Source organism: Fonsecaea erecta (assembly GCF_001651985.1).
Source record: "Fonsecaea erecta strain CBS 125763 chromosome Unknown Scaff13, whole genome shotgun sequence".
Lineage (NCBI taxonomy): Eukaryota > Fungi > Ascomycota > Eurotiomycetes > Chaetothyriales > Herpotrichiellaceae > Fonsecaea > Fonsecaea erecta.
In genome coordinates, this window is record NW_017387256.1 from 889,554 (window position 1) to 916,384 (window position 26,831).

Consider the following 26,831-nt stretch of genomic DNA (forward strand, 5'->3'; position numbering starts at 1 on the left):
CCACTTACTTAGCTGCTGCTGTCCCGCACTTGTTCCTTTCTCTCTTGGGCTTACTCCCAAGGTCAAACATGGGATTCTGCCTAAATGGCCTGGGCAACGGGCCAGCGAGGCCGAAGATTACCCAAAACATCTGCCAAGATGGCTCCTTCTAATGGCGACTTTACCAAGTTCATTCCTCCTCCGGACTTTATCCATTGTGGATCAGCCACCGCGACTTTGACGTTCTGGGGAAGACGTCTTCTGGTTAACCAACTAACTATTCATGTGATGGCTCGGAGGAAGTGCAGTGTCTCTCTGACGGAGGCCGTCGACTGCTTCACGTGCTTTCGATGGCAGCATTAGGAAATACTTGAAAAGCCTCGTTCGCTGGGAAGATCAGAGAGGCATCTACAAATCCGTTCCCGTTGTCTTGTCGAGCCCCGGCGCCCTCGAGAGTCAAGCCACCGTCAGCAACATGAAGTTCACAGAGGGCATGTGGCGGACGCGGTCGGGGGTGTGTTTCAATTGGATGGGCAACGTAGAGCGGCTCCGTATCAACAACGACGACAACGCCGTCGACCTCCTGCTCACGAAGCCGCAGAGAAGCCGGGGCGACACGCTCAACGCCGGCACCGTGTCTGCGCGGCTTCGCACGCCGCTGGAAGGGGTCATTGCCGCCAGCTTCTCGCATTGGACCGGCGAGGAGGATCGCGGACCCCATTTCCCTCTATTCGAGGCGCCGCGAAAACCAAAGATCCTCTCTCAAGAGCGATCGCTGGATTATGCGAGCGGACCGCTGGACTTGTCTGTCAACACGGCCCCCAACGAGTTGGGCTTCACGTACTCGTGCCACTCCAAGAAACTCACTGGCCACTCCGTCCGGTCGATCGCGGTGGTGTCGTGCTCGGACACGCCCCGCTACCGGATCGCCGAGGGCATGTACGCGCAGGCGGACAACTACATGCTCCTCGAGCTCGACCTCTCGGTGCACGAGAAGATCTATGGGCTCGGGGAGCGGTTCGGGGCCTTCGTCAAGAACGGCCAGACGGTCGACGTGTGGAACGAGGACGGCGGCACCAGCTCCGAGCTGACGTACAAGAACGTGCCCTTCTACCTGTCCAGCCGCGGCTACGGCGTCTTCATCAATTCCCCGGCCAAGGTCATGCTGGAGATCCAGTCGGAGCGGACCACGCGTGTCAACATCGCCGTGCACGCCGAGACCCTCGAGTACATGGTCATCGCGGGCCCGTCGCCCAAGGAGATCCTGGATCGATACACCGCCTTGACGGGGCGTCCGGGCTTGCCTCCAGCCTGGTCCTACGGGCTCTGGCTGACGACCTCGTTCACGACCTCGTACGACGAGCAGACGGTCACGTCGTTCCTGGAGGGCTTCAAAGAGCGCGAGATCCCCCTGAGTGTCTTTCACTTCGACTGTTTCTGGATGAAATCCTGTATGTTGTTGCCCCTTGCCCCGTTGCTCACTCCCTGCCCGAACACACAAACTCACCGCGTGGCATATAGTCCAATGGTGCGACTTCCAGTTCGACGACGATAACTTCCCCGACGCCCAGGGCTACCTGCGCCGCTTGAAAGCGCGCGGCATGAAGATCTGCGTCTGGATTAACCCGTACATTGCACAGGCGTCGCCGCTCTTCCTCGAGGGGAAGAAGCACGGCTACTTCATCATGCGCGCCGACACGCCGCGGCCGACCGTGTGGCAGTGGGACAACTGGCAGGCCGGCATGGCCGTGGTGGACTTCACCAACCCGGCGGCGCGGGCGTGGTACGCGTCGCACCTGCGGCGGCTGATGGTCATGGGCGTCGACAGCTTCAAAACCGACTTTGGCGAACGCATCCCGTTCCTCCCGCACCAGGTCACGTACCACGACGGTAGCGACAGCGTCCGCATGCACAATTTCTACGCGTACCTGTACAACAAGGTCGTGTACGAGGCGATGATGGACATGCAGGTGCCGGCGGCGCAACCGTGTCTGTTTGCGCGATCCGCCACGGCCGGCGCGCAGCAGTTCCCCGTGCACTGGGGCGGTGACTGCGAGAGCACGTTCGAGGCCATGGCCGAGACGCTGCGGGGCGGGCTGTCGCTGGCCCTGTCCGGATTCGCGTTCTGGGCGCACGACATCGGCGGCTTCGAGGGCCTGCCCGACCCGGCGCTGTACAAGCGGTGGGTGCAGTTCGGCCTGCTGGGCAGCCACTCGCGGCTGCACGGCAGCTCGAGCTACCGCGTGCCGTGGATCTACGACGGCGAGAAATACCCGGGCGAGGACGCCGCGTGCAGCAGGGTATTAAAGGACAGTGTCGAGCGCAAGCTGGCCCTGATGCCGTACCTGCTACGCGCGGCGCTCGAGGGCCACCGCCGCGGCACGCCCGTCATGCGCGCCATGTTGCTCGAGTTCGGCGGGTCCGACATGAATGTGTGGAACATAGACACGCAGTACATGCTGGGCGCCGACCTGTTGGTGGCCCCGGTCTTTGACAAGGACGGAGAAGTGACCTTTTACGTTCCCTTTTCTTCTTCTTCTCGGACAGACAACACCAACACCGCCGGCGTCGAACCCACAGGCCAAGCCAAGTGGAGGAGCTTCTTCGACCACGGCAAGACCTACGAAGAAGGCCACTGGTACACCGAGGTGCACGGGTTCGACACGCTGCCTCTCCTCGTGCGACCAGGGGCCGTGGTCCCGCTCAACCCGACCTTGAACGCACCGGACGGCGACGTCACGAAGGGTCTGCAGGTCCTGGTCAACGGCCCCCTGCATGGGGAGAAGGTGGTCGAGCTGGTCGAAGCGGGGGATGTGGCCCGGGTGGCCAAGACGTTTACCGTCGACGAGGAATTGGTGGTCAAGGGGATTGACGGCGTCCGAGTGGTGGATATGTCCAGAAAAGCCTAGAGATAGAGATAGACCCATAGACTCATACGAAGGACCTATTTGAGCCATCTCTCTGACAACGTCTACAAGTACGAGATACTGTAAATGCACGGTGAGGACAAGGCCCACCTGAATCGACGTCGGGTTAGCGTCTTGCATTATAGGGACTAGCTTCTTTCCAATATAATACATACTGTAGGTATAGTGCATACCCACCAACGTAGTTGAGACGGTATTTCAAAGACTGGTTACTAGCCTCTCCTCTCCGAGGCTGTCTGGTATTAGGACGAGGGCTGTTGAGACCACTACGTCCTGGCTCCACTGGCTCTGTCCCCGCGCAAAGAAGCGAACCTGGCGGGTTGAAATGGCTTGTTTTATTGACAGGTGGAGAGAACCGATCAGTATCAATCTACAAGTCTTGCGTTACCTGGAAAATGTATCCCAAGTGTGTTATCAAGCGGAAAGATCTCCTTTTCTTTTTTTGAAGGGGTGAAATTTTCTCGACGTCAGTCATTCATGGACACTCCGAATCCGTCCTTCGTGGTCTCGCCCTGACATGTGGCCACTGGATGTGGGTCAGAGCGACCTTCTCAGACCAGTCAATGTTAGTCCGCTCGAGAAGCCTCCTTTGATACTCTGGTGTTTGGATTCTTTTGGGCCTTGAGCTCTCGAGGCTCTTTATTCTGGACTTGGACCTGATGGACGCTCTGGACGGAGGAATAAAGGGAGAGCTCGCATATTTCGAACCCTCGGCACATCAGTTGCCGGAGGGATCTGACAGTTTATGCTTGCACCTGATTAGCGCTGTGCTGTGATTTGGTCCTCGTTGACATTGAAGACGGTCCTTACGTTTCTCCTCGACGCGATAGTTGAGAAAGGCCGGGTCTATCAATGCCTCCAAGGAGATCGTAGTCCGAACATGAAAAAGACAGCTTCGGGCACCATCATGAAGCAATTCTGCCGGGGGTGTCCTGTAGAATCGATGTGTGACGCGAGTCGGCTCGAGACGGGATGTTGATACTGGTAACAGGCACCATCTTGCTGTTGCCGATGATCCTCGAAAATCCCACGGACAGAGAATATTGTGTATTCCGAACCACGGAGTCATTTCACCACTCATTCTCCCCAACCAGCTGGGTGAAAGGGGGTTGCTCCATGCGAGATTTGGAGCCCGATGTACACCTCACAGCACGTAGCACGATTTTCGAATTGCCTGGAGTATGTTGCCTGGTGTCTCTCCTGTTCCCTCCCCCCCTGCTTCCGGTTAGTCGTCCCGTCCCAGGTTGACGCCTCGAACTACAAATGAACGATCAAGTGATAGATGGAAACGACACGGACAGAAACGGGCAGAAAAGCCCCCCACGGAGTTACCTTTCACCGACCCATCAGCATCATTCGCTCTGCCGAGTACCTATCTATAGTGTACTGTATATCGATGGCATCTGTATATTCTGGGTGATACCCCGGCGGGGACCTCGGTCGACGGTTCTCCAGATCTTCCCCAGACCAACAAAACCAGGGCCAGGTCTCTCACCCCTTCCCACCGAAGATGTACCGTTAGATTGAGCAGACTGGGAAGTTTGGGATCTGCTTTTGTGAAAAACGATTGGCGAGGACTTTAGCCTAGATATAACGAGAACTGCTCGTGGGAGACGGAGTATGGGGGGCCCCCAGCTGATGTGGGAATGTTGCAAGCTGCAGTGTTGCTTTATCTCGTTGTGTATCTAGCGCCGGCTAATCACTGGTGCCACTAGGCCGCCCCCTGTTCGCCAGTGTGGGCAAGAGAATTCCTTCGGTCGGTGACTTCTCGCTGGCGTGATACAGAGAGGAGCTTGAGTGGTCCGAGTCCCTGTGTCCCACAGCAAAAAGCCGGGGCCCCATGGTTTTCCGCGCAAGAAATTTGGTTGGTCGCCCCCGGAAAGAATCCAAGTACCTCCCTTCTAATCAGCCGAGATTCCCATCCCTCCATACCCCTGTTGGCGACAGGAAGGATGATGGCTTTTGTTAATTCAAGAGGGCAAGCTCTTGACACAACGTCGCATTTTCCTTTCGCTCCTGGCCTCGAAGTCTGCTTTGGGAAAGAGCCCGGCGGATGATACGATGATGGCGCTCTCTTCTCCCCGCTGCTTGATGCAGGTTTCTCTCAGAGCGAGGATGGAGATTTACCCGTCAACGCGGTCTGCCCTGTGGTTCGCTGGAGGAAGTCCTGGCTCGATCGAAGAAGCAGGCAGGCCATATGTACTGCTACCGACTTGTCTCGTGGATCCCCCCGCTTGCATCCAGACTTCAGAGGATGTATATATATGACCTATACTCCCCCACAATCTTGTGCAGGTTGTTGCAAGTTCCTCAGCAGAACAGCTCTTCCGGACTGTCTAGCACCAGGTGATTAACCAGTCCTCTTCACCAACCAGGTAAGAGAGATGGCCACCGATCCAAAGGCCGGAGACACCATCCACTTCGAAACCTCGGAGGAGGGACTCGGATACCTCAAAGATGTCGGCCTCCACGATGCGACTCTCGCCAGCGGCGCCCTCGAGGGCACGGCCCAAGAACACAGCATGGGCGTCTTCCAGGCCCTGAAAACGTACAAGCGCGCGGCGTTCTGGTCGATCCGTACGTTGGGCCCCTGACCCCGGAGGAAAGGCCATCTGGCCAGCGAGCTGAACGAAAACTAACACCGTGCGATCCAGTCATCTCCACCACCGTCGTCATGGAGGGATACGACGTCACGTTGTTGGGCTCGTTCTACGGCTATCCCAGCTTTCGGCGCAAGTATGGTAAATTCTTGAACGACGAGAGCGGCTACCAGATATCGGCGAACTGGCAGCAACGGTTCAACTGCCTGGGTGCCTTTGCCAACATCATCGGCGCCTTGCTGAACGGTTGGGCCACTTCCAGATGGGGCCACCGCAAGGTGCTCATGTTCAACCTGTTCTCGCTGGCGGGGCTCATCTTCATCGTCTTCTTCGCCCCCACGATCGAGGTCATGCTGGTCGGACAGTTCCTCTGCAACATCCCCTGGGGCGTGTTCGCCACGACCGGTCCCTCGTACGCGGCCGAGGTCACGCCGCTGGCCATCCGCGGCTATCTTACCGCCTACGTCAACCTGTGCTGGTGCATCGGCCAGTTCATTTCCGCCGGCGTGCTCAAGGGCTTGGTGAACAACACGACCGAGTGGAGTTACAGAATCCCTTTCGCCGTTCAGTGGATATGGCCGATTCCGCTCTTCCTGGCCGCTTGGTTCGCCCCGGAGTCGCCCTGGTACTTTGTCCGGACCGACCGGATCGAGGCCGCCAGGAAGTCGCTGGAGAGATTGACCCAGCCGGAACATCACGGTGAAATCGACGCCACCATCGCCATGATGGTCCACACGAACAAGCTCGAGCTGCAGGAACGAGCCGGTGTGACTCTCTGGGATGCGTTCCGGGGCACCAACCGACGCCGCACCGAGATCGCCTGCGTGGGCTTCCTCTCCCAGATCACCAACGGCGGCGCTCTGTGTTACAGCGGATCTTTCTTTTTCCAACAGACGGGAATCAGCGCCAACGCCGCGTACGCCATCTCTTTGGCCGGTACGGGCATCGCTTTTTTGGGGACCATCATCTCCTGGCTGTACATCTACCGTTGGGGCCGTCGCACTATCTGGCTGGTCGGCTTTGCTTTCCTGGTCGTGATCCTGTGGACCATCGGATTCCTGGCGCTGCCGACGCAGAACAAGAGGCTGGCGTGGGCACAGTCGATTCTGTGTCTCGTCTGGCTGGGCGCGTATTCCATGTCCGTGGGACCCATCATTTACACGCTCGTCGCGGAGATCGGCTCGACACGACTCCGCACGCAGACGGTCGTGCTGGCCCGGAGCACGTACTATGTCGGGAACATTATCTGCGGTGGACTGCTGCAGCCCGAGCTGATTTCGCCGGGCGCGTGGAACGCCAAGGGCAAGACTGTATGTTTTCTCCCCTCTTCTCTCCCCAATCACATATACTCGGGTTGGACCTCTGCTAATCGCTGGTGACTCCTCAGGCTTTCTTCTGGGCCGGCCTCGCAACCTTGACATTCCTGTGGGGTTACTTCCGGCTGTTTGAGACCAAGGACCGGACATTTGGCGAGCTGGATTTCATGGTAAGCGAGCATTTGGCCTCTACTCGGTGGTTCTCTCGTTGTTTGCTGACCGAGAATCGCGGCTTCAGTTCCAGAACGGTGTTGCAGCCCGGAAATCCGCCAAGTACCAGATCAGAGAGGAAGAGCTTTATGCGGCAGACGGCGAGGAGAAGCAGAAGGCATGATTCTCGACTTACCTGCGGAGGGCTTCAGAATATGGCGGGCTGCTGCTGCTGCTACTGCAACAGAGAGAAGAGCGTAACAATCATGACCAGACGGAGTGATCCCCCTTCGATCGAGGAGTCTGTTAGATGGCTCAATATGCATGCCACATCAAAGGATCTCTGTCCATAGCACACCTCTCAGGCTGTGCTTTGCCATCTTGTCCCTCTAATCTTTGTAGTCCTCACGTCGGCACCCAGGCGAATGGATTGAATTGGTCGAGACTTCCCTTCTCCTGTCTTTTGCAGACTACATCATTTTTTCCTCCACAGCCAGCGTCTTCATAAGCCAATGGCAGAAGTTGAGAGGAACTTACTTCTCGTTCTTGTACAGCGGACTGCATGGACAACAGGTGCCAAAATACCCCTACGTACCTGATCTGATCAGCTGGGCGTAGGAGGTCTTTTGGTGACGACCTTTATCAAAGAGCAGGTCCCCACGAAGTCAGGAATATTGTTAATCCATTTCTGCTGAGGTCAATTGAAAGCCAAGAACAAGCGTCAGCGACGATCAATGAGGCGGAAAAGAGATCCGTGGCCTCCATCTTGCGTCTCTGGCATTTCATCATCGGAGCGTCATAGTGTTGACGTGGGAATTCAGCCCCAGCCATTTGAATTGCTTCACAGCCAGAAAAGGGTGAGTGAGTGGGTGAAGAAGTGAGTGTCATATGCAGTAATTGCTGTCTGTCATGGTGTTATGAGTGAGTGAGTCCCTTATAAATATCCTCCACATCGTTGGTAACCATCTCTTCTCTTCCAACCTCAACGTCAATGCCGCCCAAGCCTCATTATCCCATATTTCGCCAAATCCATCTCAACAAGGCCAGCTCAGTTCGACTCACATCTCACCGACCTCGGCTTCTCTCACCAGCTCTTCTGTCTCCACTGCATCTCGCCTCCGTCAAGACGGCACAGCCTCGTCTTCAGAGCTTGCAACGCCACTTCTCATCCACATCACGCACCATGTCGTCGTCGTCGGATAATTTCAACGCACGCAACCAGAGCTTCAAGCTCGACAAGCTGTTCGACGTCTCCAACAAGGTCGCCCTTGTGACCGGCGGCGGCAGCGGGATCGGGCTGATGATCACGCAGGCGCTGGCCACCAACGGCGCCAAAGTGTACATCTGCGGACGCACCGAGGAGAAGCTGGAGCGCGTGGCCGAGCTGTACGGCAAGGACATCCCGGGCCAGATCATCCCGTTGACGGCGGACGTGTCGCAGAAGGACGACATCAAGAAGCTGGTCAGCGAGATCTCGTCCAAGGAGAAGTGTCTGTGCATTCTGGTCAACAACGCCGGCATCGCGCTCAACACGCAGCAGACCGAGGCGTCGTCCGCAGAGGAGATGTCCAAGAACCTCTTCGACGACGAGAACGAGACATTCGACATGTGGACCGACACCTACCGCACCAACGTGCCGCAGCTGTTCTTCACGACGACGGCGTTCCTGCCCCTGCTGCAGGCGGCGCACCAGCACCACGACAACTTCTCGGGCACGGTGATCAACATCTCGAGCATCTCGGGCATCGTCAAGACGGCCCAGCACCATTTCGCGTACAACGCGTCCAAGGCGGCCGCCATCCACCTGACGCGCATGCTGGCCAACGAGGTGGCGCAGAACGGGCTCAAGGTGCGCATCAACAGCATCGCGCCCGGCGTGTTCCCCAGCGAGATGACGGCCCAGGAGAGCGGCGACGACCAGAAATCCCACATCCCCCGCGAAAAGTACGCCGACAAGGTCCCCGCCCGCCGCCCTGGCGAGGACCGCGACATGGCCAACGCCGTCCTCTTCGCCGCCACCAACCAGTACCTCAACGGCCAGACCGTCGCCGTGGACGGTGGGTACATCCTGAGTGCGGGAAGTGGGCCGTGAAACTTGGAAACGACAAACGCAAAAACACATGTCTGTCGATCCAGATGCTCTCGATATAGACGGTGAGGCAAGAAATCAGGGCGTGCTTCATAGTGCTAGCAAGACAGGAGTCATCGTGTAGGAACGTCAATTGCCCTTCTCCCCTGCTAAAAGGATACGGGACATCACGGGGTCGTCTGTGTTCGGTCCATGGTTTGATCGGTTGCTCAGCATGGTCTCCTAATTGCATCATCACCCTAAGGAGAAAACAGAGAGAAGGGCAAAAGGAAAGAAAGACACAGTGCATGTGCCCAAGACGGGCATTTGAAGAAATAAATAATTAACTCCCAAATATGAGAGGCACAACACTTTTGGTCATTCGTTTCTTCCTGCAATTTTTGAGTAGAGACTCCCGATCCTCCCCTTTACAATTGTCTCATCCCACTTGAACGCCAGTTCTCATGCGATCTCGAGGTCTAAAAACACTCCATAGTATCATCCAATGGCCATGCACCGCCCGAGAGTCCGAGAGCCGAGAAAAGAGAGACAAGAGAAGACGTGTGACGGACAGGACAACACCGCTAAACTTCTTCGACAACTTGCTTCTTCTCATCCACCGGCTCCTGCTCCTTCCGTTCGTCGGCCACCTTCGTCTCCGTGTCGGTCCCGTCAGCCGAGCCGGGCTTGCTCTCGCCCTGCTCGCTCGCGGCAGCCTCCCTCGCCGCCTTGGCCGCGGCTTGTTGCGCCGCTGCGACCTTTTTCAGGCTCTTCCACTCCATGGCCAGGGCGCCGAGGATGGTTGCTGCAGTGACCGCCACACCGACGTAGAAGGCATTTCGCAGCGCGTCGTTGTATGCAACGAGCACCGCCGGCAAGAGTCGGGGAGACACAATAGAGCGAAGGTCGGTGGCCCCGACATGTGTGACCACGCGCGCGTTGACACCAGGGATTGCCTTCAGGTTCGACGCCAGGCTGTTGTCGAAGATGTTGTTGGCGACACTGACGAAGATGGATCCACCCAGTGTTTGCGCAAAGAACATCATCGACGCACCCGTGGGCACGTCCTTGCGGGCCAGTGCGCATTGTGCAGCTACACTGGGCTGTTGCATCCCAAAACCCAACCCCAGCCCCCAAAGAGCCTGATATCCGATCCACTTGGGGTGTGTTGTAGAAGTCTTAAAGGTGGTGATGAGACCTGCCCCAATGGACCCCAGGATGCATGAAAGGTACATCCATTGCGTGAAGTATCCAATCTTGCGGGTTCCGAAGCCAGAGAGCATGGAGGCGGCTGTGATGCCCAATACAGCTGGAAGATTCATGATTCCAGAGTGAACAGCCGAGACCCCTTTGATGGCTTGAAACCAGATCGGGAGGAAGTAGACGATGGTCATCATCCCTGATCCGCTGAAGAAGGCATACAGCACGCCTGCGGTCACGGAGCGTGTCTTGATGATTCGTGGCGGAATGGTGGCGCTTTCCTGAAAGACATGTTGGAGGTACACGAAGATCCCGAAGAGGATTCCCGAAAGGATCAACAGAACGATGATGCGGGCGTTGGACCAGCTGTACGTGGTGCCACCCCACTGCAGGGCCAGGAGGAGGCAGATAATTGCAGGAATGAAGATTGCCGTCCCGATAGGGTCGAGTTTTCGGAGTTGTTCCTTGAAGGGGGCCTTGGTTCTCTCCGTTGCCGTGGCTGGAAGGTGAAGCACGAAGAACAGCACCACCATCATAGCTCCACCGATGGGCAGGTTGATATAGAAACACCACCTCCAAGAGACCTTGTCGGTGAACACACCACCCAGCAAGGGCCCAGCGACCGATGCGATTGCAAATACTGCGCCAAAAATGCCGGTCCAGGCGGGTCGTTTCTGCAACGGGACGAGGTAGACGATCATTATGACGGCCCCGGAGAAGATGCCCGCGCTGCCCACCCCAGCAATCGCACGACCAACAATCAGAGCGGTGGAGGACGGTGCAGCGCCGCAGACTAACGAGCCCAGCTCGAATATCCCGACACAGGCAATGTAGACTGTTTTGGGGTTGTAGAAGGTATAGATGCGGCCGATGAGAAGTTGGAATGCGGACATTGTGAGGAGATAGGCCGATGCATACCATCCCACGTCAGCCAGGGAGTTGAAATGGTTGGTGATGACGGGGATGGCAGTTGCGATGATCAGACGGTCCTGGTCAACTTGTCAGTCGTTGAGGGTGAGATTGGGCTTGGTGCTCCTATTACCAAAGCAACCAGGAAAGCGGTACACATCATGGCAGCAATAATGACAATGACCTTTGAGGTTGGAGGGTATTCATCCTGGTCGACAGGCCCAGTGCCTGGTGTATTTGTCGCTTTGGAAGCATCACCACTAGAGTGGCTCTGGGCGTCCACTGCAAGCTGCTTCTGCGCCATGGTAGTAAAGGTTGCAAGAGATCTGGCTACACCAAGATAATTCTAAAACGTCAAGTTGCAAAGCAGACGGAGCATGGGAACGTGGGAACACGAAGAGGATATTAGATGTTCGCATTCCTCACAAACCTACCATTCATTCACTGCAAATAGGCTCCAGGCAAGTGGACCAGTATACTTTTCTCGGACGCGAGAAAGTGATTGAATGATGCCGCCATACTGAAAGCGGCCATGTGCTAGACCTGTCTCTTTCGATCTGAGAGCGGGACCGTTGTTGGTGTCAAGAATTCGGGCCCGAGGACGAAGCTAGGTCCGAGTTTCAAGCACAAAGGGGTGACATTCTGATTCGTGGAGGCGGTCAAAGGGTAGGGATCGGTACCCAAGCAAGAGGACAAATTGGTCAACCACGACAAAGTAGCATTCCTCCAGATCACCAAGCTGTATCCAAAAACGACGATGTTTTGTTGTAGACAAGAAGAGATGAAGTTGCAGGATTGACGCTCACGTGACGCCGAGACCATAAATCAGTGTCAGACGAGATGCCTTTTTCCTCTTTTCTCATTGGCTGGGAATTCCGCTTCTCTTTGGCGTCTCTCACTTCCACTTTCGCGTTGTCTTTTGCCTCACAGGCACTCACAGGTTCTCTTTTCCAACCCAACGCCACATGGAAATCGATGCCATGCAGAATGTGATGATGCAAGACGAATGTGCCAGAAGCCATGCGTTGGCACTGCCCGGAATGTTCTCCGGCTCAGACTCCCGCCTCGCCGCTTCAGTCCTCCCACGTGAAATGCTTCGGTGACATCAGCATCTCGAATGACGTTGATCTTGCGAAATCCTTTTATGGGGATCAACAATGAAATATCACCACTATACCCTTTCCTCGTTCGAATCTCGTTACCTCTCATATACAGCCAAACTCGTAGTCACATCATGGAGACAATCAAAAACACCGTCAAAGAGGCCACCGGCAGCAAGGGCCAATTCGAGCAGGGCTTCCTCCCGCCAGTCTCACACCAAGACCCTCCTGGCAGAGAGAGTGACTTGCCTGTCGAGGCCATTCACGACAAGCTCCCCGCTGCAAATGGCGGATGGGAGCCATACAAGGCGGCCGGAAAGCTGCAGGGCAAGAAGGCTCTCATCACGGGGGGAGACAGTGGCATCGGACGGGCCATCGCCATTCTGTATGCCATGGAGGGTGCGGACAGCTTCATTGTCTACTTGCCCGAAGAAGAAGAGGACGCCCAAGAGACCAAACGCCGGGTTGAGAAGCTCGGGCGGACGTGTCACCTCTTTGCCACCGACCTCAGGCGGGCTGAGAACTGTCAGAAAGTCGTCGATGCCGCGTTGCAGGCCATGGGCAGAGTCAACATCTTGGTAAGTGATCGAGACAGCGAGCCTTGCTCCTTTTACGGCGTGCTGACACACCGCGACATAGGTCAACAACGCCGCGTACCAGATGATGCAGATGGACATCACAGATATTCCCATTGAGCAATGGCACAAGACCTTCGAGACCAATATCCACCCGTATTTCTACCTGGCCAAATTCCTTATCCCACACATGAAGCGCGGCGACATCATAATTAACAATGCCTCAATCAATGCCTACATCGGTCGACCCGACCTTCTCGACTATACATCAACCAAAGGAGGCAAGTCCCCATTCGTCCTCTAGACAATCCCAGTTCTGACTTTGATCTGCAGCAATCGTCGCGTTTACACGCGGCTTGGCAAACCAGCAGATGAGCAAGGGCATCCGAGTCAACGCCGTCTGTCCCGGCCCCGTATGGACGCCTCTCATCCCGAGTACCATGAATGAAGACGCGCAGAAGCAGTTCACCTCGCCTTTGGGCCGCCCCGCACAGCCCAGCGAAATCGCCACGTGCTTTGTGTTCTTGGCCAGCGCGGACAGCAGCATGATCAGTGGGCAGAGCTTGCACCCGAACGGCGGAGTGATTGTGAACGGATGAAGTCTAGGCGGACGGCGGAACTGGCGCCGACGACAACGGTGTCAGGTTTGCGAGGTTAGGGACTCGGATGGCAGTGGGACCGTGATCAAAATTGACGTGTGTGCCACCGGTTAACGGAAGGGGAAGACTTAGAAACCATGGAGTACTACCAACCTCCAAGTTCTATTAAAAATAGCATTAATGCGATCCACAGTGTGATCTGAAATAGGTCTATCCGGTTCCAGCACCTGGTAGACACCCCTAGCAGCCTTAGAACGCCCAATCCAAATACCGGGTATCAGTCATCAAGATACAACTGTCCACGTATAGTAAAGAGATGGGTCTTCGTCGCTACCTCGAAGCCAGACCACGCCCAAGAACGAAATTGAAGATAAAAGATAGAGTCGGCCGTAAAATCTCTCCCTTTCCTCCCATCCGGCCACCAATGTCTCAAGGCCAGAATTGCCCCGTGCTCAACTCCAACCTGACTCTGGTTGTGGCCTTAGTGATAGAGGAGACGGTGGATGAGCTAAGTGCGCGTCGCCACGACCGTCAGGCTATACCGCTGCTCTAACAGGTCGAACAGCGACGACTGCTTGGTCCGCTCTGCGGCTATGACGACAGCATTGTCACCAGCATCATCGTCAGCGTCAGCATCAGCAGCATACGAGGTGGTGAGCTCTGGGATCGACGACTCGTAGACGGACGACGGCGCCGAGGGCCACGCCATCGGCCTCGAAAACATCCGACACGGCGAGTCGAGTTCCGACGACGACAGCGGCAGGGACATGGATGACCACGACGACGTCGATGAATGGTGTGGCGACGACAACATCGCTGTTGATGCTGCTGCTGCTCTTGCTGGAGTCGCCTGCCCCGGAACGGCCAGGAGGGAGACGGGCTGGCTCTGGCGCTGCGGCAGGGTGTGCAGCACGTACTGGTAAGACTTGCGGCCGGAAGATCGGCGCGGCAGCGGAGGTGGGGAGTTCGACAGGGCCCAGGTGATGGCGGTCGCCGCGGCGGCCGCTTCGGCTGCTTCTTCGGGTGATGCCGCGAGCAGCGTGGCCAGGTCCTGGATGGAGAATCCTGCAGACTTCATGGGGGAGTGGGGTGGAGCGGTCAGTGCCATGACGATGGACGATGGTGGCGATGACGATGATGAAGATGAAGTGTGGTTCTGGCTCAGAGGCGGGGGTGAAGACTCGAGCAGTGTGCTGGAATTTGCAGACTCGTTATCCTCAGCACCCGTCGCGTCTGGAGAGGATTCCTCAGGTGGCGATGGGCTGTTGGGAACGTCGTCGTGTTCGGAGGAAGTTACCTCCTCAGTCGGCTTCGTCCGTCGCCAGAACAGCGCCTTGAACGTGAAGAGGGACGTCTGTCGCTTAAGGTTGTCGCAAAGTCTCTCAAGGGACGACACGGTCTTGCTCAGCATGTCGTTCAAGTCGTTAAGCGCGCCAGAAGCACACTGTGAAACTCCCCTCCAGACGTTTAGCTTCTCCAGGGCGTGCGAGAATTCCGCCATGGTGCTCATGGTCTCGTCGACTGAAGCCCGCAGCCGCGCGACGGAGTCGGCTTGCTTCTGAACCTCTTTCCGCAACTGGTCTAGATACTTCTTGTCGGTCTTGGTGGTACAGTTCCCGCGCTGTTCGGCGAGCAGGGCGAGCAGGCGGTCCAGCTTCTCCGACGTGGCGTGCAGTTGCGCCTTAATGGCGTCGGTCTCGCTCTGGCTGTCGCTGATCTTCCGTGCGAGCTCGGCCATGCTCCCGTGGAGCAGGTTCTCCAGCGACTTGAAGTCCTGCTTGTTGGACCGGATCGTGTACAGCACGTCCTGGACGTCCTTCCGGTAGGTCGACACGCATTGGCCGTAGCTTTCGATCTTCTCGAACATGGTGTCCAGTTTCGGCAGGACGAGGCCAAATCGGTCACTGAAGGGGGCATTATCAGCACATACCCCAACTCAAGTGTCTGAAAATAACTTACCATATCTCGAGCAGACTGAGTCTATCAATATCGTCCAAAGCATCCCTGGATGTTAGCTTGATCTCTTGGATTTTCTCTGAAAGTTCATCCCAGGTCCAAGCAACATCATCCTCCGCGCTGTCATGGCTGGGGCTTTCGAGTAGCAGCCCATACCGACTGTAGAGGTAGTCTTCAAACTTCTGCCAGGCCTGTGCCAGAGCTCCCAGATCGGCTTCCCACCCTCCTTTGCGGGGATGGTCGTTGTTGTCGCCGACGTCTTTGACATAGTTTTGGATCAGAAGAAGTTTTGGGAGTAGATAATGTTGCAGATACTGGAGGTCATCCCTGTGCCTCCGTTTGGCACCCTTGTGTGGTTCTAAATTCTTCAATAGGGTGTGAAGCACCTTTGCAGCATCACTGATGTCGACCACACTCCACCCGGGATTGAGATCCGACATGATGTAAAAGGTGCTGGAATTGTCAATACACAAAGATGCAAAATCTCAAAACTAGTCAACGAAGGGCTCAAAAGCATTGGAAAGAGGAAATATGAGAGCATCTTCCAGACATATACCCGCCTGTCACACAGAGGATGGTGGACCTGTCCAATGACAACAGATCGACCACCACCAAAATCCGGGGGATGGCTCGGCTGACGGGGCCAACTACTCAGCCGCCCACTCAGACAAGGCTGGAATTGGTGTTGCTGGGTGTCAGTTCGGTCTTCACTTCCGGTTGTTGTGCGTCCTCCTGCCAATCGTCGTGAGATTGAGGCTGCAGAACCACAATCCAGTGACCTAAAGCCATCAGGCGAGCAAAAAGCTTTCCGCCGAGAACGTGGCCGCACAGATTGAGCGGGCCACGCTTAGAGATAAATAGTCCAGCGCTACGGTGCGCAATTGGGGAAGCACGGAAAACAAATCCCATCAAATAATCAGCTCTTGTGAAGGATCAACAAACGTGAGACCCTACACAGTAAGAACCCAACTTTGAGATGGACTGTGCAGAACCTACTTGGTAGTTGCACACTCGGTGGCTGCTTCTGGAGGCCCTAAATCCATGAATCTCATCGCCCGTGCAAGAACTAATAATATCATCCAAGGCATCGCCAAAAGAAAAAGACACTCACTCATCGAAGGAGTTGTATCACCATTGTTATGATGGTGGAACTCGGTCCGAAGTGACGACCCCACGCCAACACGAGCGCGGAGACATGGAAGATCGTTCTTTGTGGTGCAATTTGCTGACTCATCGACTATTGGAGCTTCATTCTTTCCTAGTGGGTCACTAGTCGGAGGTGACTGCAGATCCACGAGAGCGATCTCAGCTGATAAGATTGGCTTGAAGTTGAAAGTACGCGTACATGCTGGTGACGATGGCGAGTAGTGAGAATAGAGAGCAAGATGAACGATGGAGATACTGTGTGTTGTCATGTACATGGCCGAATCAGGAATGGTCGTCTGAGTCACGTGAAGCCTTGGCATCTTTTTCGGGCTTCTCGTATCTCGTTCGTATCCTCCCGTGCCTGAGTCGCTCGAACCCTTTCAACCATTGTTTCTGCTGTCCAACTTTCTGGCTGCCTGATTTTTTAATCTGCAGCTGAAGCCTCATTCCAGCCAATGATCGTCCACCATCAATGCGGCAATTGATGGTGAACAACTTCGTCCTCCAGACTGAAGGCGACTCATCTTTCTTCTCTCCGTCTGATTGCTACCTTCTACCACGTTGAGGATCGACATGATAGTTCGCACGGTGCTGGCGCCCACTTGCGACAAGCGATAGGAGTCCACGGTAATTAGGCATCAATCAAGGATTCTTTTACTCCGAAACGCGACCGGAGGACCTAGGAGACGACATGAACACCGCAGGACCGTCCCCGGGAAAGGCATTCTCCTGCATTCGGTGCTTTGAGCGCAAAGTCAAATGCGACAAGCAGAGCCCATGCTCGAATTGCGTCAAGTCCAAAGTCGAGTGCATCTTTCGTATTCCGCCGCCAGCTCGTCGAAGAAAGAAACGCACCCAAGAGGACTTGCTGCTTGCCCGCCTCAAGAAATGCGAAGAGCTCCTCAAGAGCAAGGGCATTGACATCGACACTGAGGTCGCCTCCAGCAGTCTTTCCGCATCGGTAACCTTGGAGAGCCCATCCAGCTCGCAACCACCGATAGGATCCCCACAACCTCTGGACCCCGATGCAGAGAGCGTGCTTGCGAAGCAGCGCCAAATCTTCGCCGCCTACCCACCCGAGCTCCAAAAGTCCGGTCAATTGATTGTGGATCAAGGGAAATCCCGCTTCATTGAAAACCCCCTCTGGGCGAGTCTCTCTGACGAGGTAAGTGTTTTGGACTTGACCAAATTCCACCACCTGTAGATGCAACGACTTGTCGTGCGAGGGATTTCTCATGTTGGCCGTTCTTGTATGACTGATATCGCGATTCTAGTTTCGACAACCAAATGAAGCCATCGCCGAGTATTCCGAGGACGAGGATGAAATCGGTTCTCCCATTGAGGAGAGCACCGACTTCATTCTCGGCTTTACCCCCTCGAGTAACCCAGTTCACCAATTGCACCCGTCGCCAGCCAACATTCTCATCTTATGGCAAATGTTTTTGGACAACATCAATCCCATGACCAAATTGATCCACCAACCAACCCTCCACAAGACACTCGTTCAAGCCTCCTCACAGCTCGATAACCTCCCACGAGGTCTCGAGGCCTTGATGTTTGCAATTTACAGTTCCGCTGTCTATTCGATCGAGGATGACGAGTGTGAAATGAAGCTCGGTGAGCCCCGGAAAATTCTCCTGGCAAGATACCGACATGCGACCCGGAAAGCCCTTGCCAGGGCGAGATTCATGGCCACATCGGAGATGGTGGTCCTCCAGGCATTCTTCCTGTACCTTCTGACCATGCGTGAAGACTACGACGCGCGAACCACCTGGACCTTGGCCGGAGTGGCTAGCCGTATCGGGCAGGGCATGGGACTTCATCGCGATGGAACGAGTCTTGGGGTGTCGCCATTTGAGACGGAAATGCGCCGTCGCCTGTGGTGGCAGATCACTACCCTGGATTTTCGGTCGGCAGAACTGAGTGGCTCTGGGCGATCTGGCGATTTCTCCATGTCTGATACGCTGGTACCTAGCAACGTCAATGACGAAGACATTTACCCGGATATGACAGAGCCACCCGTCCCTCACACACGACCAACGGAGATGATTTCCTGCCTCCTACGCTGCGAGCTGGGGAACTTCTGGAAGGAGAAGTTCCGGCAGAGATCGACTGTCGCCCTCGAGCATCTTCGGATTGACTCGCCCTTTACCAGTTTTCTCGAGGAGAGGGATGCTTTCATCAATGAGCTGGAACAGCGTCTGGAGGAGAAGTTCTTGAGATACTGCGACCCTTCAACCCCCATACAATTCATGGCCATCATCATCGGAAGAGGAGCAATCAACAGCATGAGGCTCATGGCCCACCACCCTCGCAAATGGGGCAAGGGGAAAGACATTCCGCCTGCGGAAAGAGAGTATCTCTGGAACGTCTCGATGAATCTCCTCGAAGGCATCAACCTGGCACATTCGTCCAAGCCCCTGCGGCGGTTCATGTGGCACACGCGGGTGTTCTTCGTGTGGCAGGCCTTTATCGACATTCTCAACGAACTCAAAGAACGCACACTGGGCGACGATGTCGACAAAGCCTGGCAAGAGATCGACGAGATCTACCGGCATCATCCTCATTTTGTGACGGATTACAAGAAGCCTCTGCACGTCGCAGTGGGGAGTCTCTGTCTCAAAGCCTACAGCGCGCGGGAAACCGCGCTGCGTGAGTCCACCAACGGTGTCTTCCCCAAGGTCACACCGGAGTACATCAAGCTGCTCCGCGAGCAGCGCGAAAGCGGACCGCTCAGGCGTGTGACGACGACCGCTGCCGGATCGTCCACCCAGGCGTCCCAAAGTGACGACAAGGCTACTACCGGTGCAGAGAGCAGTGAGCGATCCTCGACTATCACGGGGTGGGAGAACGCGACGTTGTCGGACCAGTCGCCCAGCAACTACATCGCTCCTCAATTCGCCGCCAGTGCGTTTTCCTCGGGTGGCAGCAGTGGTGCAGGCGCCCCGCATCAGCTCCCACTCCCAGCGTTCCAACCTATCCCGACGCCGCTCGGGGGAGACGGCATTATGTTCGCGTCGGATCCGAATTTCGCTCAGGCCTTGGACGTGGGCGACATGCCCATGGACTGGGCGCAGTGGGACATGATCATGCAGGACTTTGACGGCCAGACGCCGTATCGTAGCTAGGACGGACGACGCACGCGGAGGGGCGTTTGGTCGCTGCATGACTGCGTCTTTGTATGATCACGCAAGGGGAAAGGGGGGATACCGGACGGATGGATCAGCCATGGACCCAATGCACAGGCTGGAGGCATGTCTGTATGTACGACCACGGGCGAGGATGATGATATTCATGATGATAAACTTCGCTCAACAATTTTGCGATGGGGAAGAAGAAAGGTATTTGTATACCTACACGAATGGAACCTGCTCAACTCCTGCGCTGCTTTTCTCTCATTATATGTTTCTTTCTGCTCCCCACTCTTGTTCCCATTTGGCCGGGTCAAGGCACCTACGGAGTATACAGCTCACTAACTCCCCAGCATATTTCGCTTCCGAGGCCTCCCCTGTGGTGGTTGTGGCCCCCGCTTCAATATATGCACCAACTTGCGGCAGCCTGGCGATAGTGGCTTTGCGTGCCTCGTCGTTGGCCAACGGGACGCACAGGGTGTCTAGCCAGAAATATCTCTGCGATTCGGCTCGTGGACGTTCCGTCGCTTGGAGGTTTTGGAAATGTCCCCACAGCCATTTCAGTTGACATTTGCGGAGGGCGTTCGCTCGCACATACCCGAGACCGTGCGACTAGACATGGGATATTGCAATTTATGGCGTGGAACTGGACGCCTAGATGACAAAGAGTGCTTCACATTTGTTCATTCCCGACAATGAGAAGCCGACAATTGCTATAGCATCGCCTTCCAGGATTGAGATCACTTGATCTTGATCTGCTCCAATGAGTTCACAGGAGCTGGAGCTCCTGTGTGCCGGGTTTGATAGCCTTTAGGATCAACGTAGTTTCCTACATATCTGAAGCTGATGCACTTCGAGTGATCAGTTGTCCTTCTGATGTCCAGCGACGTGATGTAGTGGATTGATTCAGCCGCAAACAGGTTTTTGAAGCATTGTGATATCCCGGATGCACCAGTCCTGTGCCACCAATCGAGCTGCTGATAGGCTACTGAAGCCCCAATATCTGGAGAAAGCTTAGGGTCTTTGTGACGATGGTCAGAGTTCTGAAAAACTAAAGAAAAAGTCAACTGCTACACCTCGTATAGGCAGACCATCAGCTTGCCAAACCCCCGGCGAGTCAAGCATAAAAAGAACTTACGGCTCGGCCCAAGTAAAAATCTCTTCTTCATCTTCATTCGCCTCTAGAAACTCCTCAGTGTCCAGGATATTATTGGCGTAGTGAGCTCCCAGGCCTTTCAAACATATCTTGGACGCGGCACGAAAGAGTGTAGAGCCCAGGGCCAGGCTGGAGAGAGTAACGTCCTCTGATATGTCCATCAATGGTGACTCGGAGGTGCTGCTCAAAAGTGCGTTCGTATAGAGCGAAGCTTTTTCCAGTACCTCTCCGATGCGCTTGCCCTGGATTTTGCGCTCATCAGATGCAAGTGACTCGGCCTTCTTCCGCCAGGCTGAAATGTGTTCAAGCACGGCAAGAGAGCTCACGATTCTTTCCCAGATGGAAGTTCAGGAACATATTGGCTTTGATCGAATTCTACGCCAGTGATGGTCAGGACATCGGCGAAGACCCCGAAGTAGAGCCAAGTCTGGGTGAAGGGGCCCAGTTCGTCCACAGAGTGAGTTCCAAGGTCCGCATCAGGCAGTTTCACAACATCCCATCTCTGTCGACGTGGGTATTTCTCAAATCCCAGCCCGTTTGCAGATGTAAGGTACCTGGGCGGTATAGCAGCGTCCATCGGGGATTGGAAGATGATCCATTGTGATGGGTAAGGGAGCGGTATGCGCTCCTCAATCGAAGCGAAAACATTCAAGAAACCTGAGCTTCACAGATACAAGTGACAGATCCGTATCAGTCTGGCAGCGAGAAGTCCAGAACTCTCAGAGATCTGATACAACTTTGTTGAATCAGGCTGTGAAATTTTTCACAGAATCATGTCCCCGTTGGCAAGGCTGAACGAGGCTGACAGGCAGCAAGACACGGCTTGCTTCTCCGTCACTATATATATGGCAGGTATGCCGACACGTCACTCACGTGTTACGCCAAGACCAGCCGCACGCGATGCCCGTCCTCCTCAGTTTCAGCTCGTCGCACCTCGTGTTGCTCCAGCTGCGCTTTTCGCATGACAATTAAAAGACGCCAGCCTGTCCGACATACAATCCTTCAGGCATGCATGCTTTCTTTGGCTGGCTGCAGCTTGACAGACTTTCTTCACCGGTTACAAAGCCTCAGGACGGGAAGTCCCCTGGCGAATCGTTGCTGTTCAGCTGAAGAAGCCGAGCCTGTGCCCTCGGATCACGACCTGCTGCGGACACCAGATGCTCCATCGCCCGATCTCAGTTCCAAGGAAACTGCCTGAGCTCTCTCGCTTGTTCGTTGTGCCTTTCCTGTGTTGCTTGAACGAGGCAAACACCAGCTGCGGCTAAGAGAAGGTAGGGCGCCAGGACCATCAGTGTGTAGCACTCAAACAATACGAAATAGTAGGTCTTTATCGAATATAAAGGCCCTCCCCGTCTTGCAGCACTGCTGAGACCAGCCTTCCTGTGACTCGACCTAGATTCCAAAAGAGCAGAATTCCGACATTGCTTCTTCAATAGTCCACCACTACTCACTATTCTAGTCACAAATTCAACTTATAGACGACATGGCCACAGCATCCCGTCCAACCCCAACGAATCCACACCCAGCCGACTTTGGTCCCAATGTGCACATCTTCGATCCGTCCATCCCCATGACAGATATAACCTCGACCATAGCTCCCATCTTCCAGAGTCAAGACACCAACCAATTTGGTTCAGGGCGTTATGCATATTTCTTCAAACCAGGATCATACAACCTGAGTGTGGATGTAGGTTACTACATGACTGTGCACGGATTGGGCCATTCGCCCAACGATGTGACAATCACCGGTGGCGTACAATCCCTCGCCACCAGTACACAAGGCTTGGCTCTGAACAGTTTCTGGCGCGGCGTCGAGAATCTCTCAATCGTGCCTACTACCAATGGAGACATCAGCGGCTGGGCGGTCTCTCAGGCCACGTTCTTGCGCCGAGTGCACATTGTCCACGGACAACTTTTTCTCTTCGACTGGCGCTATCCAATCAACTATTCCAGCGGCGGCTTCATCGCAGACTCGCTCATCGACAATCAGATCGTTTCCGGCTCCCAGCAGCAATTCTTAACTCGCAACACGACTCTCACAAAGTAAGTATGCGCCATGGCCTCTACAGAGAAGGGGAAGATCCAATTGTTTGGATGGACTTCGGAGAGAAATGAAGATGACTCTTCTTTTATGGGCACTTGCTGACCTGACATCGTCTGCGTTTAGCTGGAATGGTGGTGTCTGGAACATGGTCTTCGTCGGCGACAACCAGCCTCCATCTGGAGCATGGCCCGATCAACCTTTCACGGTGATCGACAAGACCCCCGTGATCCGCGAAAAGCCCTATCTTATCTTCAACAATGACTATGCAGTGCAAGTTCCGAATGTGAAGAGGGATAGCCAGGGTCCAAGCTGGTCCAACACTCCTGACTCTGCCACGACGCTACCAATCAGTCAGTTCTACATCGCAAAAGCAGCCACAGACACCGCCGATTCCATCAACGACGCCCTGCAAGAAGGCTACCACTTAATTCTTACGCCAGGTGTCTATCATCTCTCTAGAAGCCTGGAGGTCAAATACCCTAGCACCGTGATCTTGGGTCTCGGAATGGCGACATTGATCCCTGACAACGGCACACCGGCCATGGTCGACGATGTCGACGGTGTATCAATCAGCGGGATCATCTTTGAAGCAGGTCCGATTCGTTCTTCCCAACTTCTGGTAGTAGGAGGTGCGAACTGTACAAATGACCACAGCGCAAATCCTACGGCTTTGTTCGATCTCTGCTGCCGTGTCGGAGGCGCAGCAGCAGGATCGACCCTGAATTGCATCACCATTAACTCCAATAACGTCATCCTCGACAACATCTGGATCTGGCGCGCAGACCACGGCAACCCTGGTGCCGCCGGCTGGACTGTCAATCCGGCCGAGAACGGGCTGACGGTCGAGGGCCAAAACGTGGTCGCCTACGGCCTCTTCGTTGAGCACTTTCAGAAGGTCCAGACGGCTTGGAACAGCAACGGTGGACAGGTCTATATGTACCAGTCTGAGATCCCGTATGATCCCCCTGACCAGTCGTCATGGCAACAGCCTGGTGGAAGCAAGGGCTACGCATCGTACAAAGTAGGTGATCAGGTCAGCTCCCATAACGCCAAGGGTCTTGGGATCTACTGCAATTTCGACAACCTGGTCGAGCTCGACAACGCCATCGAGGCACCGACTGGAGCGGGCATCCAGTTTAGCCACCTGACTACGCAGTGGCTGAATGGAAAGCCGTTTAGCGCCATCAATCACATCATCAACGGGACAGGTGATCGCGTGTATGACAATGGACGGAATTTGAATGCAAAATCATCTACTTGAGGCTGGCGCTAGGTCGGCTCTCCAAAGCTTACATTCGGAACCCAGAGACAATGCTTGCGGGACCGCCACAATGTATTTTGCAATTCAATATGATACCCCTGTCTGGAAGTGAGAAACATGTGTGCTGTACTGAGGACAACGTTCTACAACGGAATTTTCTCTCCCTCCACGGCTTCGGTTACCCTGATGCAGCTGCGCGTTGATGCGGAGCACCGTGTAAATGAAATAAGCACCATTGGCAATTGCTTCAGAGTAAGCTTGTACACTACCAAGCTTTTGCCAATTCGAAATATGCAGCATGAGAACCTTGCCCCGTGTCGCTTTAAACCTCAGCGACTGAGGGGTCAAACCTCCGCAAACTCCTCGTTACATTTCCACACATTTCTGCAAAGCATTTGTTGATTCAGGCTTAAAACGCCACACAGTTTGTTCTCCACACCGGCCAACACCAAACGCTCTTCCTGTGGGTGGGCTTCGCTTGTAATTTCGCTTGGCTCCCCTGGGCCCCCTTTTTTTCCGCGCAATTTACCCCAAAGCAGCATGAGATTGGAATAGACCGGCCCAAAATGGCAATGCTTCTCCTGTCTACCGGCGAGCCAGCAGAGAAACTGAACATTCAACGGCTGAAAGCTGGCGATCAAATCAGTTCCGTCCGGGCCGCGCAATATGGCAAATTGTCATAATGCCATGCTATTTCTGATATGATATGCTGTTTCTCCCCGTGTCCTTGTTGTCGTTGGCATTCTTTTCGTTCTTGAAGACATTCAGCCAGGATGTACTTCGTCCACTCGTTTCTTGCAGCAGCCACTGCTGGCTTATTTGTCTCCGTTAATGCCTGGAAGCAGATGGTCAACGACGAAGTTGTCACTGTTGTCCAGACTAATACCCACTATGTCTGCCCGTGTGAGACAAATATATTCACAACCTCGAGCGCAGCAGGAGCGATAGAGTGGTTCGATTGGGACGGATCCGGTGCAGATGTTTCGCACTCCTTCGGCTGGAGCGGGCGCCCCACGAGCCTCCATGCTACAACTCCTATAAGCGATCTGACCACCACCCGAGGCCATCACAGCCATCCTACGAGCGGTAGCGTCGAAGTGAGTTCAGTGACAAGATCTCTCAGCGGTGGCCACGGTCATGGTACAGAACCGAGCAGCAGCTGGTCCTCCTCCCATTCATCTGGGAGTCATTCGACACATCACCCCAGTGGGACAAGCACCACTTCGTCAGTGACCACAACCTCCACGACATCCAGGTATCACCACCATACCACTTCCAGCAGCAGCTCGAGCGGCACGTCCACCACCAGCACCACATCAAGCTCCACCACAGAAACGACGACGAGCACAAGCACGACATCGAGCACTTCCACAACGACAACCTCCAGCACCTCCTCTTCCACCACGACGTCGAGCATATCTCCAAGCACAACTTCAACTACATCCACGAGCACGACGTCCAGCACCTCCTCACCGACAACCTCTAGCTCATCCTCGACCACCTCCACAAGCACAACGTCGAGCACGACTTCCACGACTTCGACCTCTCCTCCCCTCACCACGACAACTTCATCAAGCACAAGTCCGCCTTTTACAATTCCAACCACCACGCCGTCACCCACGACCACTTCCTCGACACTCTCCACGACAACTACTTCCTCGACGACAACAACCACACCTCCTCCCTCTACCACCACTGCCACCACCACCACCACTACTACTACTACTACTCCCAACTGCGACGGCCTGGCCGCCGGCCCGACCCCGGGCCCAGTCACCGGATGCACGTTCAACATCCTATGCAGCACGCTCCTGACGGGCGCGCTGCTTTTGGGCGCTACGGGCGCCTCCGACGCCGAGACGTGCCTGACCGTGTGCGACGAGCAAGGCCCCTGTGGCGGCTGGGACTTCGACACCGTCTCCAACGTGTGCACGCTGTACCTGAACGTGGGTGCTGAGCCGATCTTGGAGGACAATCCGACCCATGTCGCTGGCCAGCTGATCTCCTGTTAAATCACCAATTTACGGTGAGTGGGTGGGCGGGCGTCAGAGGAGCCCTCTCTCTCCTCGCCTGGCCTGGCCTGGCAAGAGCTACATATCTCGACCTTCTCCTACACAGTACAGTGCCTAAATAATACTCGGCCAAACACATGGCGAAAATATGCATCCCCCGGGGCGTCTTTTCTCTAGGAGGGACCACTGCACACGCACACGCAAACATAATGGTCCAAGAGTGAAGCATAACAATCTCTTTTGCTTCTTCTTCTTTATCTCAATTGCTTTTCTTTTTGCTTCGTGTCTCTCGAAGATTCCGTTGTTCTTCCCCGGGGTCCCCAAAGAAAGAAAAAAAAACGCTCATGGGTGGTTAGTTATTGCATGCCTTGATCACGGGCCCGCAGTCCCCCTAACTTCCCCGGTACGACTCTGCACGGATCCGTCCCTCTCGCGCGTGGGTGGGTGGTGCCTGCGAGTCTCTCTAACAGATACATATCTATCTCTTCGGCCTGCGGCCCGTCCAATCTCAATCCCGAGTGGCCGTCCGTTGGGGTTGGTTTTTCTTTTGTCTTCTTCTCTCTTTTCCTTACCCTTTTCTTCTCTTGTCGATCCAGTTTGCCCCTTTGCCTTGTTTTTGAAGAATCCACTCCAAGGCTTTTTCTTTTCGTCTTTCAATAACGGCCCCAGGATGGGTTTCCTCCAGACCCCTAGTTTACAAAC

At 55.0% G+C, this 26,831-nt stretch overlaps 10 protein-coding genes across 10 annotated transcripts; 7 read left to right on the forward strand and 3 right to left on the reverse strand.

Moving 5' to 3' along the window:
* Positions 1 to 454: 454 nt before the first annotated feature.
* On the forward strand, positions 455 to 2,888 carry AYL99_11209 (Alpha-xylosidase; the record flags this gene model as incomplete). The annotated part of the gene is made up of 2 exons (XM_018842715.1): positions 455 to 1,430; positions 1,501 to 2,888. 2 exons carry the CDS (start codon positions 455 to 457, stop codon positions 2,886 to 2,888), a joined length of 2,364 nt encoding a protein of 787 aa, XP_018688128.1.
* A 2,402-nt stretch (positions 2,889 to 5,290) lies between these two features.
* Positions 5,291 to 7,156, forward strand: AYL99_11210 (hypothetical protein; the record flags this gene model as incomplete). Its single annotated transcript, XM_018842716.1, has 4 exons — positions 5,291 to 5,483; positions 5,561 to 6,816; positions 6,894 to 6,992; positions 7,061 to 7,156. The coding sequence occupies 4 exons, from the start codon at positions 5,291 to 5,293 to the stop codon at positions 7,154 to 7,156; spliced, it is 1,644 nt and encodes a 547-aa protein (XP_018688129.1).
* Positions 7,157 to 8,155: 999 nt separating this feature from the next.
* On the forward strand, positions 8,156 to 9,064 carry AYL99_11211 (hypothetical protein; the record flags this gene model as incomplete). Its single annotated transcript, XM_018842717.1, has 1 exon — positions 8,156 to 9,064. One exon carries the CDS (start codon positions 8,156 to 8,158, stop codon positions 9,062 to 9,064), a length of 909 nt encoding a protein of 302 aa, XP_018688130.1.
* Positions 9,065 to 9,624: 560 nt separating this feature from the next.
* AYL99_11212 (hypothetical protein) lies at positions 9,625 to 11,453 on the reverse strand (the record flags this gene model as incomplete). Its single annotated transcript, XM_018842718.1, has 2 exons — positions 9,625 to 11,229; positions 11,283 to 11,453. The coding sequence occupies 2 exons, from the start codon at positions 11,451 to 11,453 to the stop codon at positions 9,625 to 9,627; spliced, it is 1,776 nt and encodes a 591-aa protein (XP_018688131.1).
* A 930-nt stretch (positions 11,454 to 12,383) lies between these two features.
* On the forward strand, positions 12,384 to 13,423 carry AYL99_11213 (hypothetical protein; the record flags this gene model as incomplete). Its single annotated transcript, XM_018842719.1, has 3 exons — positions 12,384 to 12,827; positions 12,889 to 13,066; positions 13,158 to 13,423. 3 exons carry the CDS (start codon positions 12,384 to 12,386, stop codon positions 13,421 to 13,423), a joined length of 888 nt encoding a protein of 295 aa, XP_018688132.1.
* A 508-nt stretch (positions 13,424 to 13,931) lies between these two features.
* AYL99_11214 (hypothetical protein) lies at positions 13,932 to 15,819 on the reverse strand (the record flags this gene model as incomplete). Its single annotated transcript, XM_018842720.1, has 2 exons — positions 13,932 to 15,327; positions 15,383 to 15,819. The coding sequence occupies 2 exons, from the start codon at positions 15,817 to 15,819 to the stop codon at positions 13,932 to 13,934; spliced, it is 1,833 nt and encodes a 610-aa protein (XP_018688133.1).
* A 1,397-nt stretch (positions 15,820 to 17,216) lies between these two features.
* Positions 17,217 to 19,653, forward strand: AYL99_11215 (hypothetical protein; the record flags this gene model as incomplete). The annotated part of the gene is made up of 2 exons (XM_018842721.1): positions 17,217 to 17,690; positions 17,800 to 19,653. 2 exons carry the CDS (start codon positions 17,217 to 17,219, stop codon positions 19,651 to 19,653), a joined length of 2,328 nt encoding a protein of 775 aa, XP_018688134.1.
* Positions 19,654 to 20,790: 1,137 nt separating this feature from the next.
* Positions 20,791 to 21,169, reverse strand: AYL99_11216 (hypothetical protein; the record flags this gene model as incomplete). Its single annotated transcript, XM_018842722.1, has 2 exons — positions 20,791 to 21,104; positions 21,139 to 21,169. The coding sequence occupies 2 exons, from the start codon at positions 21,167 to 21,169 to the stop codon at positions 20,791 to 20,793; spliced, it is 345 nt and encodes a 114-aa protein (XP_018688135.1).
* A 1,126-nt stretch (positions 21,170 to 22,295) lies between these two features.
* On the forward strand, positions 22,296 to 24,117 carry AYL99_11217 (hypothetical protein; the record flags this gene model as incomplete). Its single annotated transcript, XM_018842723.1, has 2 exons — positions 22,296 to 22,855; positions 22,980 to 24,117. The coding sequence occupies 2 exons, from the start codon at positions 22,296 to 22,298 to the stop codon at positions 24,115 to 24,117; spliced, it is 1,698 nt and encodes a 565-aa protein (XP_018688136.1).
* Positions 24,118 to 24,890: 773 nt separating this feature from the next.
* AYL99_11218 (hypothetical protein) lies at positions 24,891 to 26,129 on the forward strand (the record flags this gene model as incomplete). Its single annotated transcript, XM_018842724.1, has 1 exon — positions 24,891 to 26,129. The coding sequence occupies one exon, from the start codon at positions 24,891 to 24,893 to the stop codon at positions 26,127 to 26,129; it is 1,239 nt and encodes a 412-aa protein (XP_018688137.1).
* Between the last annotated feature and the right edge of the window lie 702 nt (positions 26,130 to 26,831).